The 15,281-nt window shown below is 42.3% G+C and overlaps 1 protein-coding gene across 1 annotated transcript; it reads left to right on the top strand.

Annotated features, from left to right (window-relative positions):
* Positions 1-1,912: 1,912 nt before the first annotated feature.
* Positions 1,913-13,148, top strand: LOC139667624 (protein NLRC3-like). Its single transcript, XM_071547115.1, has 14 exons — positions 1,913-2,019; positions 2,634-2,736; positions 2,849-2,965; positions 3,047-3,163; positions 3,247-3,363; positions 3,445-3,561; positions 3,643-3,759; positions 4,000-4,078; positions 7,335-7,563; positions 7,967-9,770; positions 9,889-10,062; positions 10,518-10,691; positions 10,881-10,927; positions 11,157-13,148. The coding sequence occupies exons 2-14, from the start codon at positions 2,648-2,650 to the stop codon at positions 11,684-11,686; spliced, it is 3,711 nt and encodes a 1,236-aa protein (XP_071403216.1). The 5' UTR covers positions 1,913-2,019; positions 2,634-2,647; the 3' UTR covers positions 11,687-13,148.
* Positions 13,149-15,281: the final 2,133 nt, after the last annotated feature.

Below are 15,281 nucleotides of genomic sequence, written 5' to 3'. Positions count from 1 at the left end.
CTTACACCATACCAATGTCAGCCTGGCATGTTTTTACCCTTCTATGGTTTTTAATCTTAAAAGGTAGCAAACTCACAAGAGTGGTCTGGTGTTAATTTGCACTTTAATATTCAAAGTGATACAGTACTAAGTGGCATACTGAACGTGGTGTACTGAAAAGTAACAAAATAAACCAGCAGACAATGCATTCACTGTAAACAACCACTTTAATTGCTTTTGGTTTAAAAAAATTGCAACATGCAAAAGTGCAGAACAACAATCAACTACAATTAAAATCAAATAACTTAGATAAACAGTGCCTCCTTCAGTAAAGTTTCCTGCTTGTATAAAAAATAAATGCAAATGTAAAAAACAGACAATATTAAATAAATTAAATAAATACTTAAATAATGACATAAAATGAACAGAGGAACCTGTAACAAGATAACGTGATCCTGCCTGAAAAAAATCGTGATATGATATTTTTGCCATATCGCCCAGACGCCCACCTGTAATGCAAACATACCTTTATCTTTCTGTTTTTTCTCATCTTCTGTTTTTTTCTTCTTTCTTTTCTCTGCTCCAGAAGGATATGTCCTTTTTTGCGACATTACTTTTTTGCTGCATCGACACAGAGGAGAGGACTGTAACCTAACCTTAGTCTGACTGACTGTGCTTGCATCAAAAGTGCGCATTGTGCATGTGTAACCGGTAGAGTTACTAGTGTGGGTAGTGTGGGCAGACACACCCACTCCCTCAGACTTCCACACACCCACTTCCTCAGGGCTTCACACCAGAGTGCTGCCAATCATCCAATTAGCAGGGGTGTGTGGTATAGATATATACCTCCCCAGGTAGAAGCACTACCGGAATGCTCTCCCCTTTTGCCCTGGGTGTTGTGCTCTGATGTCCCTCATTGAGAGAGGTTCCAGTACTGCTGTATTTGGCCTTCCACCATAGACCCGCCACAATAGGTTGCTGGGAGATCCATGGGTGATAGGAGACACAGCAAATGTGTTTGTGTCCACTGAGGACATCTGCCACTGCTGCTTTGCCTTGTTTGTTTTTTTATCAATTGTCTTAACTATTCCTGCCTGTAAAGCGTGGTGATCACAACGTTTCGGAGTGATCCCACGGCTCTGAGAGTGTTTGCTTTTTCTAGTGAGTTGTTGCGGCCGTACTCGCTCTGGGGGGGTGTTCAGTATAGCGGCTCCCTCCTTATTGCATGCTTTCCTGTAGTGTTAATTGATCACTTCTTTTCTCTACACGAGTAGTGTTAGCCAGAGTGCCATTTAATGCCCGTGCAAACCCTCTCCACTGCAGTCAGCCTGCAGCCCTCAATTTGCCCAATTGGATTGTAAACTGTTTGGTAACCGTGGAAGATATTTTAAGCAAGATGTTTTAAGAGAACTAGTATATTAAATTGTGTGCTGCTACTTTTAATTGTGGTTGATGGATGAAAATAAATTCTCTGTTTTATTGTAAAACACATGTCTCTGTCTCAATTCTGCAGAATTAACCTGTATGTGGAAACCCTCTTTTGTTGGTTACAAGTTCAACCAGCTAGTTCTTTGGGTGAAAGTCCCAAGGTGGCGTAGTCTATCTAGTCTATAGTTAAGATTTAGTTCAGCCAGTCACACATGAACGTGACACCAGCTCCGACAGAGGCAACGGGAATTGATTAAACCAGTAGTAGCTAGCCAGCCCGTTAACATAATATTGCGTTTTTGTATGATTACCATTGAAATAATATAATATATCACAAAAAAAAACCCAAAAACATTTCAAGCGCTCTTGGGGGCCCTAAGCAGGCACTTAGTTTGCTTATGCCTCGGGCCGGCCTTGAGGTGTGGCAACAGGTTCGACTGGCCTGATGGCATACTGATGTTTCTAAGATACTGAAGTTATGAGCATGTGACAGGAGCCTCAGGTCAACAGAGACTGACGAAGGACAATAAGCAGCGTCTTCTATCTCAATGTTTCCTCTACAGATGCAGGTGGAAAGTTATCTTTGACTTGATCTGGTTGTGAGTTCACCAGGTAAGGATCCTACCAGGGAACATTATACATGTTTGGTGAATAGGCTGGCTCATATCACCTTGTGTTGTATAACAATATAGAAGACTTGCTTGAGATGATGGTTATAGGGTTTCTCAAAATGTCTATTTGATGCTTGCAGATATAAATATTCATTAGAAGAAATTACAACATTTCTGTCTGACTTGAAGACAATGATATGAGAATCATTTACATGTATTACTTTTAGTGGTTGCCATGTAGAGTGCGCACCAGTCTCAGCTTGTAAAAGAAATGCAGGAATTCTCAGAACTGGTCTGACAGCTTGGATCAGCTTGACTGAGGTGCATTTTCTCCACTGTTAATACTTCAAGCGTGCAAAACACACCCATCTTACCAATACTGAGATACACTGTGTTTCACTCAAACCCCTATTGTAACGTCCATCTCAATTGTTCTAGGCTTAAAAGTCCTGTACCTGGTCAGTCTATGTGATGGAAAGAGCAGTTGTTTTTAATATTTTGTTACTTAATGAATATGTGACATCTTACAGACATGAATGATCACAGCACATGAAATAATATATCCTGTAATGGAAACCTTGTTGTAATGAATCAACCTAGTGTGTTTGTGTAAAGGTGTTCGCTCTACTATGAGTCAGTCTGAGGAAAGACAGGAGGGGCTCCCTCCCTCTAAAACCACTCTGTCTGGGGAACATGACAGCCAGACCAAAGCTAAGAGGTAAGATGAGGATCTCTAACTGTCCATGACTGTTCTCCATCTCAGAGCTCAGCAGTGAAATCATTAACTCATCATTATTCAGAGTAAAAGCTCTGTCTCTGTTGTGTTGAAGCCCAGTCCAGCAGGAAAGACCAGACTCCCCTGTACCCAGCTGTGTGTCCATGAAGAGTGATGCGTCTATGGATCCACCTGTTAAGTTCAAAGATGGACAGCACTCTATTGAGCAAAGGTAAGAATTGAAAACAGATGAGTTTGTTATTATTCGATTCTACTGAACAGAGGAGTAAAAGCTCTCTCTGTTGTGTTGAAGCCCAGTCCAGCAGGAAAGACCAGACTCCCCTGTACCCAGCTGTGTGTCCATGAAGAGTGATGCGTCTATGGATGCACCTGTTATGTTCAAAGATGGACAGCACTCTATTGAGCAAAGGTAAGAATTGAAAACAGATGAGTTTGTTATTATTCGATTCTACTGAACAGAGGAGTAAAAGCTCTGTCTCTGTTGTGTTGAAGCCCAGTCCAGCAGGAAAGACCAGACTCCCCTGTACCCAGCTGTGTGTCCATGAAGAGTGATGCGTCTATGGATCCACCTGTTAAGTTCAAAGATGGACAGCACTCTATTGAGCAAAGGTAAGAATTGAAAACAGATGAGTTTGTTATTATTCGATTCTACTGAACAGAGGAGTAAAAGCTCTCTCTGTTGTGTTGAAGCCCAGTCCAGCAGGAAAGACCAAACTCCCCTGTACCCAGCTGTGTGTCCATGAAGAGTGATGCGTCTATGGATCCACCTGTTATGTTCAAAGATGGACAGCACTCTATTGAGCAAAGGTAAGAATTGAAAACAGATGAGTTTGTTATTATTTGATTCTACTGAACAGAGGAGTAAAAGCTCTCTCTGTTGTGTTGAAGCCCAGTCCAGCAGGAAAGACCAGACTCCCCTGTACCCAGCTGTGTGTCCATGAAGAGTGATGCGTCTATGGATCCACCTGTTATGTTCAAAGATGGACAGCACTCTATTGAGCAAAGGTAAGAATTGAAAACAGATGAGTTTGTTATTATTCAATTCTACTGAACAGAGGAAAGAATTCATGATATTCTGTTGATTTACTTTCTTCTCTCAAAACATCACATGAAATAATCAGAGCAGCATTTACAGTGGAGTTCACATTGTGTTTCTACTAGGATCCATCATGACAGAACATAGTCACCTTTAACCACCTGTGTGTGTGTGTGTGTGTGACACTATATGATCATGTTTTTTTCCAGAGTCCACCAGGAGAGATCACAGGTTCCCAGTGGTCAGTCTGTCCAGGAGCTTCAAACAGACCTGAACTCCATATTTATGGTGTGTAAATGTACAACAACAACAACAACAACAGATTTTACTTTACATTTTACTTCAGCTACAAATGAAATACTCTGGTCATAACAGTCTTCAAGCTGCCCTCTTTAGACCAGTGGGCTTTCAGTCTATGCCAGATGGATCCAGACTGATTCTCACAGAATAATGTGAAATGAACACGACATGTTAACATCAAATTACGTGTTGGTGGAATGTAAAGTGTTAAATTTACGTTTTCCCAGCATGAAGCGGGTACGTGAAGGAGACACGACTATAAACAAGAAGTAGTGTGACGTTGAAATAAAACGGTGACTGTTGTGGTCAGGGTGGTGGATAGGAATATATGTTTGCCTTTGATGCTGAGGACTGGGGTTCAATCCCAATTCCTTATTTAACCATGACCAAACCATTTCTCTAACCTTAACCAAGTTCTTTTAGTTGCCTATTATGGCTATTATGATGAAGAACACGGACACAAATCCTATACTGCCAGCTGCGGGAGTCAGCAGGATGCCAGCCGCAGGAACCAGTGCACGCCCGCTAGTCATGCCTGATGAAGACGCTCCTTCAAACCTACTGAGGAGGGGAGCGGCTGAAGTGTGCACTCTGGGACCTAAGGCGAAATTGCTCAAGTGCAGGTGGAACCTCATCCTTGCTACGATGAACGTCCAAACCATGATGTGAGTAGGGCGGAGGAGCTGGCACGGAGCATGAAGGAACAGGGTATTGCCATCTGCGGCATCCAGGAGCATCGGATTGTCCATGAGGATGGCATGCTCACAACTTTGAAGATCAGCAAAGTGCTTGACCAGTACATGATCACTGCATCGGCCTGGAGGAATGAGGCTGTATCAGACCGTATCATTACAGCTTCCTTCAAAAGCAATCCAATCGTGACAGTTACTGTGTCCTACGCTCCCACCAACGTGAGCGAGGACAACAAGAAAAAGGCCTTCTACGACAAGCTCAGAGAGACAGTGGAGACGGTTCCCGAACACAACTTCCTCATGATCCTCAGCGACTTCAACACTCGCCTGGGGGCAAGCGACGCTCACTTCGCTTATGGTGATGAAACCAATGACAACGGGACCCCCCCTACTGGAGCTGATGGAAGACTACTCCTTGCTTGCCTCCAACACGCTGTTTGAGAATAGGAGAGGCAAGATCTGGACAAGGCTCTCACCCCACAACACCAAGCATCAGATTGATTTCATTTTAATTCGCAATAAGTGGCTGAACAGCATTGTCAACCCACAAGCCTACTATACTTTCGCTACGATTGGTTCAGACCATCGTGTTGTTGCAACAAGAGTCAGACTTAGTCTGAGAGCCAAGAGGAAGGGGACCATCAAGAGGGTGAAGTACAACTGGAAACTACAAGAGCGGTATGCAGTGGAGATCCGTACCAGGTTCCAGCTGCTTGGCAGAGAGGAGGGGGAGACAGCAACTGACCGGTACCAACGCTTCGTCAGGGCAAACAAGGAGGTAGCTGAGGTCTGTCTCGAGAAGATCCCCAAGGTGAAGAAGAGAGTGAGGTCCTCTGATCCTGGTCGTGACTTGGTCACAGCTTACAACACCTTTGTAGCCGACTGCAGTTCCATCAGCAGATAGGTGTGAAGAGAAGAAGACGGCGCTTTTCAACACCTACAATGCCGTCGAGGAAGAACATCTCACTCAGAAGGTCAGAGAAGTGGAGGTGGCTCATGCGAATCAACAGCACGCAAAGAGTTGGCAGCTGATAAATGAGATTTCTGGCAGAAGATCGGCACAGGCGACTCAAATCAAGGGAGAAAGTGATGAACAGCGTGTTGAAGCCTGGTACAATCATTTCAAGAATCTCCTTGGCAACCCCCCAACTGTCCTTGACGAAGATGAAGAAATTGGCCAAGTTTTCACAGACCTCCCTATTGATGATTGCCCATTTACACAGGCAGAGTATGTGAAGGCAAAGACATCCCTGAAGAGTGGCAAGAGCTGCGGTGAGGATGGAGTGGTTCCAGAGGTGCTGAAGTATGTTCCAGTTGACAACATCGTACTGGACTTCATCAACCAAGCCTATGATGCCAGAGAACTACCGGACCAATGGAACCTTCTCACTATCATCCCGATCCCAAAGTCTGGTGACCTAACAAGCACAGACAACAATAGAGGGATCAGCCTCAGCTCAGTTCCTGCCAAAACCTTTAACAGGTTGATTCTCAACCGCCTTCGGCCTGTGCTGGACCCCCTGCTGAGACCTCAGCAGAGCGGCTTTCGAGAGAAGCGGACAACTGTCGAGCAGGTCTTGGCTCTGAGAAGGATCATCGAGGAAGTGCGGAACAGAATCCTCCCAGCAATCATGACCTTTATCGATTTCAAGAAGTAAGCCTTTGATACAATCCACCGAGGCAAACTCATCCGCATTCTGAGGGCATTCCTGAGAAGAATGAATTGAATCCGTCCTGCTGTATGGGGCAGAAACATGGACACTCACCGCTGCCCAGGAGAAATCGCTGGACGGGTGTTACACCAGGATGCTCCGTATGGCCCAGGACGTCTCGTGGATGGAAAACATGAACAACATTGACCTCTACGCTGGTCTACCACTGGTGACCACAAAGATATGTGAAAGGAGACTGAGGCTCGCCGGCCATAGCATGTGCCATCCTGACCTCATTGCTTCAAAACTTGTCCTCTGGGAACCCATGTATGGTAAAGCCACACGTGGTGCTAGGAGGATAACATACGTGGACGTGCTGAAGAAGGACACTGGCTACGCCAACGCTGATGAACTGCGCTCTGGCATGCTGGACCAGAATGTGTGGAGAGGTGTCATCTCAAGAGCCCGAGTTGCCCCAGGGGACTCGACATGATGATGATGATAGTTGCCTAACTATAACCATAACCATAACCTGAATTTCCCCACGGGGATTAATAAAGTGATGTCATCTTATCTTACCATATCTTAATCCAAACCTTAACAAAGTTGGTTTACTTGCCTAAACATTACCATAATCTTAACCAAACTTGTTTTAATTGCCTAAATTTACCCAAAGTCGTTTTACGTGCCTAAATTTAACTGTTGACCAACATTTAGGACGTAATTTATTTTGTGGTGGAGAAACGTTATTTTTCCATAATACGTGTCCACAGCACATAAATCGCTGTTTTAGAGATCGTGTTCATTTCACGTATTTGTGTGAGATCACGTTGAATGGATCTGATGTTGTTATTCCCAATTTTGGTAAGAAAGTTTAATTCAAATATTATTCTGTTCCAGCTGCTTGAGGAGAACATCGTCACTTTTGTGAAGAACGAGCTGAAGAGATTCCAGAGGGTTCTGAGTCCAGATTACCCAGAATGCTTAGAAAGGCAGAGGGAGGATCAGGGGGATGTGGACGGTGAGGAGGAAGAGCAGAGGAGGAGCAGCAGAGAGGCTTTTCTGCAGATCACGCTGCTCTTCCTGAGGAGAATGAAGCAGGAGGAGCTGGCTGACTCTCTACAGAGCAGTAAGAGGCTTTTAACAAGTTTAACAAGATGGAGAGGGGAAATGGTGGGAAAATGGGCGATGTTTACATCTACAACTGTGCTGTAAATATAGACATTTCTCAAAAAAGATCTATTCAATTCCAAATTGGACGGTAAATGAACACAATCCTCATGAATCATCAGCTAAAATTATTGATTTGTTCATGTGGGTGTATAATGCTGAACACAGTATTGTTTATTAAAAAAATACCACCACAGTTGCCTTTCACATTCGGCTGCACAGACAGTCAGGACCTGTTTGTCCACCAGTGATGAGCAGAATAGATGCCATGGGGTTGGGAAAAGTAGGCATTCACTGAGAAATGTTTACACTTCTCATATTTACAGCAATATCCACTGATTGATGTATTTTTTTTCTTTCAGAAACTGTTGCTGCAGTGTGCCAACGTAAACTCAAATCCAATCTGAAGGAGAAGTTTCAGTGTTTGTTTGAGGGGATTGCTAAAGCAGGAAACCCAACACGTCTGAATCAGATCTACACAGAGCTCTACATCACAGAGGGAGGGAGTGGAGAGGTCAGTGATGAACATGAGGTCAGACATATTGAAGCAACATCCAGGAAACCAGCAAGACCAGAAACACCAATCAAATGTGAAGACATCTTTAGACCCTTACCTGGAAGAGATAAACCAACCAGAACATTGATGACAAAGGGAGTGGCTGGCATTGGGAAAACAGTCTTAACACAGAAGTTCACTCTGGACTGGGCTGAAGACAAAGCCAACCAGGATATACAGTTCACATTTCCATTCACTTTCCGAGAGCTGAATCTGCTGAAAGGGAAAAAGTACAGCTTGGTGGAACTTCTTCATCGCTTCTTTACTGAGACCAAAGAAGCAGGAATCTGCAGGTTTGACGAGTTCCAGGTTGTGTTCATCTTTGACGGTCTGGATGAGTGTCGACTTCCTCTAGACTTCCAGAACAACGAGATCCTGACTGATGTTACAGAGTCGACCTCAGTGGATGTGCTGCTGACAAACCTCATCAAGGGGAAACTGCTTCCCTCTGCTCGCCTCTGGATAACCACACGACCTGCAGCAGCCAATCAGATCCCTCCTGAGTGCGTTGACATGGTGACAGAGGTGAGAGGCTTCACTGACCCACAGAAGGAGGAGTACTTCAGGAAGAGATTCAGAGATGAGCAGCAGGCCAGCAGAATCATCTCCCACATCAAGACTTCACGAAGCCTCCACATCATGTGCCACATCCCAGTCTTCTGCTGGATCACTTCTACAGTTCTGGACCACGTGTTGAAAACCAGAGAGAGAGGAGACCTACCCAAGACCCTGACTGAGATGTACATCCACTTCCTGGTGGTTCAGTCCAAACAGCAGAACGTCAAGTATCATGGGAGAGATGAGACAGATCCACACTGGAATACAGAGAGCAGGAAGATGATTCTCTCTCTGGGAAAACTGGCTTTTGAGCAGCTGGAGAAAGGCAACCTGATCTTCTATGAAGCCGACCTGACAGAGTGTGGCATTGATATCAGAGCAGCCTCAGTGTACTCAGGAGTGTTCACACAGATCTTTAAAGAGGAGCATGGGCTGAACCAGGACAAGGTTTTCTGCTTTGTCCATCTGAGCATTCAGGAGTTTCTGGCTGCTGTTTATGTATTTCTGTCATTCATCAACACTGGTGTCAATCAACTGTCAGAAACTCAATCAACATCCTGGCAGTTGACACTATTAAGAGACAAATCTAAACTAACAGACCTCTACCAGAGTGCTGTGGACAAGGCCTTACAGAGTCCAAGTGGACAGCTAGACTTGTTCCTCCGCTTCCTCCTAGGCCTTTCACTGGAGAGCAATCAGACTCTCCTACGCGGCCTGCTGACACAGACAGGAAGTAGATCACAGACCAATCAGAAAACAGTCAAGTACATCAAGAAGAAGATCAAGAAGAATCTGTCTCCAGAGAGAAGCATCAATCTGTTCCACTGTCTGAATGAGCTGAATGACTGTTCTCTAGTGGAGGAGATCCAACAGTACCTGAGACCAGGAAGTCTCTCCACAGCCAGACTCTCCCCTGCTCAGTGGTCGGCTCTGGTCTTCATCTTACTGTCATCAGAAGAAGAGCTGGACGTGTTTGACCTGAAGAAATACTCTGCTTCAGAGAAGACTCTTCTGAGGCTGCTGCCAGTGGTCAAAGCCTCCGATATAGCTCTGTAGGTGCATGCATAACTGGATATATTCAATATATTAAATGTAGTTTTCATACAGAAGAGAAAAAATATATTATAGAAATATTTTCCAACTTGTTGTTCATCATTAATTCTTTCTCAGGCTGAGTGGCTGTCAGCTGTCAGAGAGAAGCTGTGAAGCTCTGGCCTCAGTTCTCAGCTCCCAGTCCTCTAGTCTGAGAGAGCTGGACCTGAGTAACAATGACCTGCAGGATTCAGGAGTGAAGCTGCTCTCTGCTGGACTGGGGAGTCCACACTGTAGACTGGAGACTCTCAGGTCAGTATCCCTCAACCTGTTCAACAGACAACCATTTACGTCCTGCTTTACATACTTTACATACTTACATACATTACTATCAGCAGACAAACACCTGTGGAGGATTTTCTCTGTGCATGTAATTTTAAAACCAATTGTGATACCAACATTTAGCACTTCCTAGCCTCTGTGAATTACTTTCCATGAGGACATTTCATTCTTTCCTCTCCTTCCTGCCTCAGTTGTTGAAACCTAAAATACCAGAAAGGACTTCTAATATTCTGTCATAAAGTGAGTTGAGAACTCTCAAACTGGAGCAACTGAAACCACAAAGCTGATGAGCCAACTGTTTGTATTTGAGGCAGTTACAGTTTTGCTAGAATTTGACGGCATTATCACAACTAATTTCACAGTAGGTTATTAATAAAATCAAATCTGACATGCGGCTTGATTTGTGTGTGTGTGTGTGTGTGTAGGCTGTCAGGCTGTCTCCTCACAGAGGAAGGCTGTGCTTCTCTGGCCTCAGCTCTGAGCTCTAACCCCTCCCATCTGAGAGAGCTGGACCTGAACTACAATCATCCAGGAACCTCAGGAGTGAAGCTGCTCTCTGCTGGACTGGAGGATCCACACTGGAGACTGGACACTCTCAGGTCTGGAGAGGCAACATCTGCAAGAAGGCTGAGAGTTCACTCACATTTTCTCTGTCATACTGACAAGCTGAGGAATACTGTTTCATGTTTAATGGTGGATATGAGTGATGTATGGAAAATCCTTCATAGGGAAGGTTGTGTTTCTATCATCAAATAGAATATTCCGGTCTGACTTTGTTTCCCCCACAGTGTGGACCATGGTGGAGTCCAGAGGTTGAAACCAGGTCTGAGGAAGTGTAAGTGTGTATTTAGTTTGATTCAGGAAAACAAAGCATCAAGCATTCAACTGCTTACAGCAGTTTGTGACATCTATTCAAGTCCTACTGTGAATGAAGATGATGGCTGATATGTGTCATCATGAAACTGTTAAGAAATTAAAGGTCAAAGTGTTAATAAATCAACAAATAATAAACAGCTCTATTAGAATAAAAATAGTTTCTGTATTATGTCTTCTTCTCTCATCAGATGCCTGTGAACTCACACTGGACCCAAACACAACAAACAGAAACCTCTTCCTGTCTGAAGACAACAGAAAGGTGACAGTGAGAGAACAGCAGCCATATCCTGATCACCCAGAGAGATTTGACTGCTATCTTCAGCTGCTGTGTAGAAATGGTCTGACTGGTCGCTGTTACTGGGAGGTCGAGTGGGAAGGAGAGGTTCATATAGGAGTGACTTACAGAGGAATCAGTAGGAGAGGATGGGGTGATGACTGCAGGCTTGGAGGGAATGAAAAGTCCTGGAGGCTGATCTGCTCTGATGATCATTACTCTGCCTGTCACAATAAGACATTAGTATCCACAGGAATCTCCTCCTCTGGCTCTGACACAGTAGCAGTGTATCTGGACTGGCCTGCTGGCTCTCTGTCCTTCTACAGAGTTTCCTCTGACACACTGATCCACATCCACACCTTCCACTCCACATTCACCGAACCACTCTACCCTGGGTTTAGGTTCTGGGCTGGGTCTGGTTCCTCAGTGTCTCTTCTCAGATAGAGGAGGGAGAGAGAAACACTCACACTGCTGACAAAAGACAGCTTCTGAAATGATATTCACTCTTTACAGGATGTTTATAATGTTTGTAAGCAGATCACATGTACAAGAAACAGATATTTTATTTGGAAAATGAAAAGAATGAGATATTTAACCAGACAGAATCAAGTTATTGTTGTTCATCTGAGAGTCTGTTGTTGATGATTGACAGGTTAAAATATCTCTCCTTTGGACCTTTGTTTTGTTTGGTATTTTATTAATGTCACACCAAGCTAAACATCTATCACGTTTCCAACAATTTAAGTTAAAATGAACATTATTTGATTGTATTGGTTTCAAACAAGCACAGTTTCAAATATTTTATTTTATACTTTTTATTGTCAATTTCTTTTTTTTTTCTTTAACATGTGATTATAATTTTCCTAAAATCAACCAATACCTTGTTCCATAGTAGTATAAATGAGGAGATGTTTGTGTGCATAAAAGTATCGACAGTTGACATTAAACAAATCTTATCCATTCTGGTTATTTCACTATTATTTAATACTAAAACTTTTGTGTGCGTAAAAGCACGATGATTGAAATCTGTCATGTTTTAAATACCTGTTGGCTGAAGGCTTCAGAAGTCAAGATCTGAAACTGATCTGACAGCAGCTGAGAATGATCGAACCTCACCGCCTGAAAAATGGTTTTATATGTATTCCTTTTGGTTTCAAATACACATATTCATGATGGACTAACTTTTAATTATATTCCCGTGGTAGTGTGTTTAATCTCATTTTTCCTATACAGAGGGAACTATGTAACTACAAAAAAACACTGAAGTGATTCTCTGAGAAATTATTACTTTTATGAATGGCAGGTCATGTAGCTCTACACTCAGCCAAATGCTTTGACAAAATGGATTCTGTGCCACAAAATACACTTTGATGATGATAAAACATTTGCATAAATCTAGGTAAATACTTTCATGAATAATGCATAAATCTAAATTAATAATTTCATTAAATTTAAGCTTATTTCATCCATGAAATGAAAATAGCGTCTTCATTTTCGTCTAGAAAATTAAAAGCCAATTTTTTGCAAGAAATGAAGTGTTTCTACGTTTTTGTGGATGAAATCAAACAAGGTGTTGGATTTCTTTCTTTGGGATTTGTCTTTCTAGGGCATCCTACTGGATCTAGCGCAATAATTACATTTATTCTAGTGCAATAATTACATTCATACTAGTGCAATAATTACTTCATACTAGTGCAATAATTACATTTATTCTAGTGCAACAAGTACACTTATTCTAGTGCAAAATTATATTGTATTTATCTATTTTTACTTATTTTAGAACCTGTGTTGTTGTTTGTGGATGTTTGTTTGCTGAGGTTGTTTAGTTTTGTTCTGTTCCCTGTGTCTTAATTGCACTGATCAGGAGTAGCGCTTTTCGTTTCATTTCGTTGTATTCTGTACAATGATAATAAAGGCTTTCTATTCTATTTTGTCGATGAAAATGTATTTCATGCAGTGAAATTCAGAGGGTAAGTTGGCGCCCCATACCAGTGAACTGGAGCTACACAAAGCTCTACAGTGAAGTAAGATATAATTTGAACACAATCAGTCATCATGATACAAAAACAGGAAAATAAGGCTCAGGTTGACAATAAACAGATTTATCCTTTAATGATCCCTGCAATGAAACTGGGTTGTTGCAGCAGCAAACAGTAATATGATTCAGCAAAGGCAACACATAAAATGGAACATAAATACACAGCCGACAATTTCAACACTAGAACTTGAGTAGAAATGTACAAGTGACAGTATGAAAAACGTCTGCATTACGGCATGAAGAGAGTATTGACAAAGTGGAACTAAATGATTTGAGGAAAAAATCAAACAAATGAAAAACACATACTTTGTGAGAATATAGTTTTGAGAAAATCTATGAAACAGAAAATGAAAAAGGATCAAACATGACTTGACTGCAGCATCAGAGAAAAGTCCTAAATCCCTTGGTCCGCTTTGATTGGTCGATCATGTGTCGCTCATCCCGGAAGTAAGATTTTCTAGTTTGATTCTGTGATATGAATATATTTATTAAGGATAACAGACAGCATGTTTAATGCCCCCATTTCCTCTATTCTTATTCATATTATATTTTTCTTGCTGTATTCTGTTACTATTTTCCGCTTCAGTGACCTGGTTTCTCCACAAGGATCATTAAAGTTTCAGTGTCTTGACAGGATCTTTGTTCTTCTGCACACAAATACTTCATGATTCTTGAAAAATTTGACACTTTAATTTTGAAGGCATGTGAGAGACCGAACCAAAAGACACAGGGAATCACAGTTTATTAATGATGTTACGTGCCAACCCGGTCTCACGGCAGTTCATGAAATAGTCACGTAATTTAATCTATTGATTCGTGTTCATGGACACGATTTTTCCATTTTTTTCGTGTCACTCAGCATGACTTTCAAACTAATGTATTTCAATTGGAAGTAACTTTCGTGCCTGCACCACGTTTTTTTTCTGTCAGTCGGGACTCGGGAGCACCCAAGAGCCTCAGCGGCCGTTACTATGGTGAAGCAAGACGCCAGCTAAAGCCGTAACATAACCTATGATATCTTTAACATTTCTCAACACAAAAACACGAAAGTGTCCTTGATAAGTCAACAATACGATAGGTTATTGTTATAGCCATCAGTTTAAATTATTTCACCTTCCATTCTAAGAAATCAAGTTTTTTTGTCAGTTTTGGTACGATAGCGGAGGCTGGCCTACCCAAGAGCCTCCGCGGCCGTTACTATGGTGAAGCAAGACATAAACAACACACAATCGAACACACACACACGGATGACGTGGCTCACGGAAGGGCTGTTGTGGGTGGACGTGGCGCGTTCGACTCCTGTTTTGGCTAAAATATCTGAAATAAACCGACATCTTTACTTTTTCTTAACATAGATCATCTAGATGCAGTGTAATTACTAGTTCGGCTGTACTACATATTTGATATATTCAGTAGATATATCTTTTTACGAACCTACTTACCACCCTGCTTTGCAAACCAGAGGAACTACAACTTTGATGGCGATTTGTATCAAGCTGCATGGCGCGGCTCTAGGGAATTGTAGTTTCTAAAAATTATTAGTGTTTTTCCTAGAATTGGAAGTTGTAAATACAGAATTGAGAGTCCACTGAGGAGTTTAAGTGGATGGTAAACGCATTTGTGTAATCAGATTTTAAATATCTAATTGTTAAATGGGTGAAAATTTATTTTAACCATATTTTGCCCATATTTGACAGCGCCCCCAGTTATTGACTATACTCACATGAGAGCTGAGGTCAAGAGCTCTCTATAACAGTTGGTCCCATGTCTGTAACCCCTTTTGTTGCTGAATTATAAGCCTTCAAACATGCACCGAGGTCAAGGTTCCAAGGACAGTATTACAAAGCAGGAGCCATGTAGAATCTTCATACTGACATATGTTACTCCCCAGGTCGAGACCTTTCCAACGATGTATTTTGTTTAGCTCTACGACAAAGAAACAAAAAGCTTCATTTTATATATTGGGTCTTCAACGTGCTCTCTGAAACTAGGCTTGGGATG

The sequence above is a fragment of the Centroberyx affinis genome, unplaced genomic scaffold, assembly GCF_046629955.1.
Source record: "Centroberyx affinis isolate AG114_WGS23_722 - 3 ecotype Tasmania unplaced genomic scaffold, CSIRO-AGI_Caff_v1 ptg005676l_1, whole genome shotgun sequence".
NCBI classification, from domain to species: Eukaryota; Metazoa; Chordata; class Actinopteri; order Beryciformes; family Berycidae; genus Centroberyx; species Centroberyx affinis.
Note: the sequence above shows the minus strand (reverse complement) of the source record. Positions and strands in the feature narration are given on the sequence as shown.

What these genes read in the sequence shown, in the direction of transcription:
- LOC139667624 (XM_071547115.1), top strand. Translation starts at nt 2,648, where the DNA reads ATGAGTCAGTCTGAGGAAAGACAGGAGGGGCTCCCTCCCTCTAAAACC. An exon ending in CAGCACTCTATTGAGCAAAG is followed by an intron (nt 3,164 to 3,246) that starts GTAAGAATTGAA and finishes GTTGTGTTGAAG; the next exon opens with CCCAGTCCAGCAGGAAAGAC. An exon ending in ACCTGAACTCCATATTTATG is followed by an intron (nt 4,079 to 7,334) that starts GTGTGTAAATGT and finishes ATTCTGTTCCAG; the next exon opens with CTGCTTGAGGAGAACATCGT.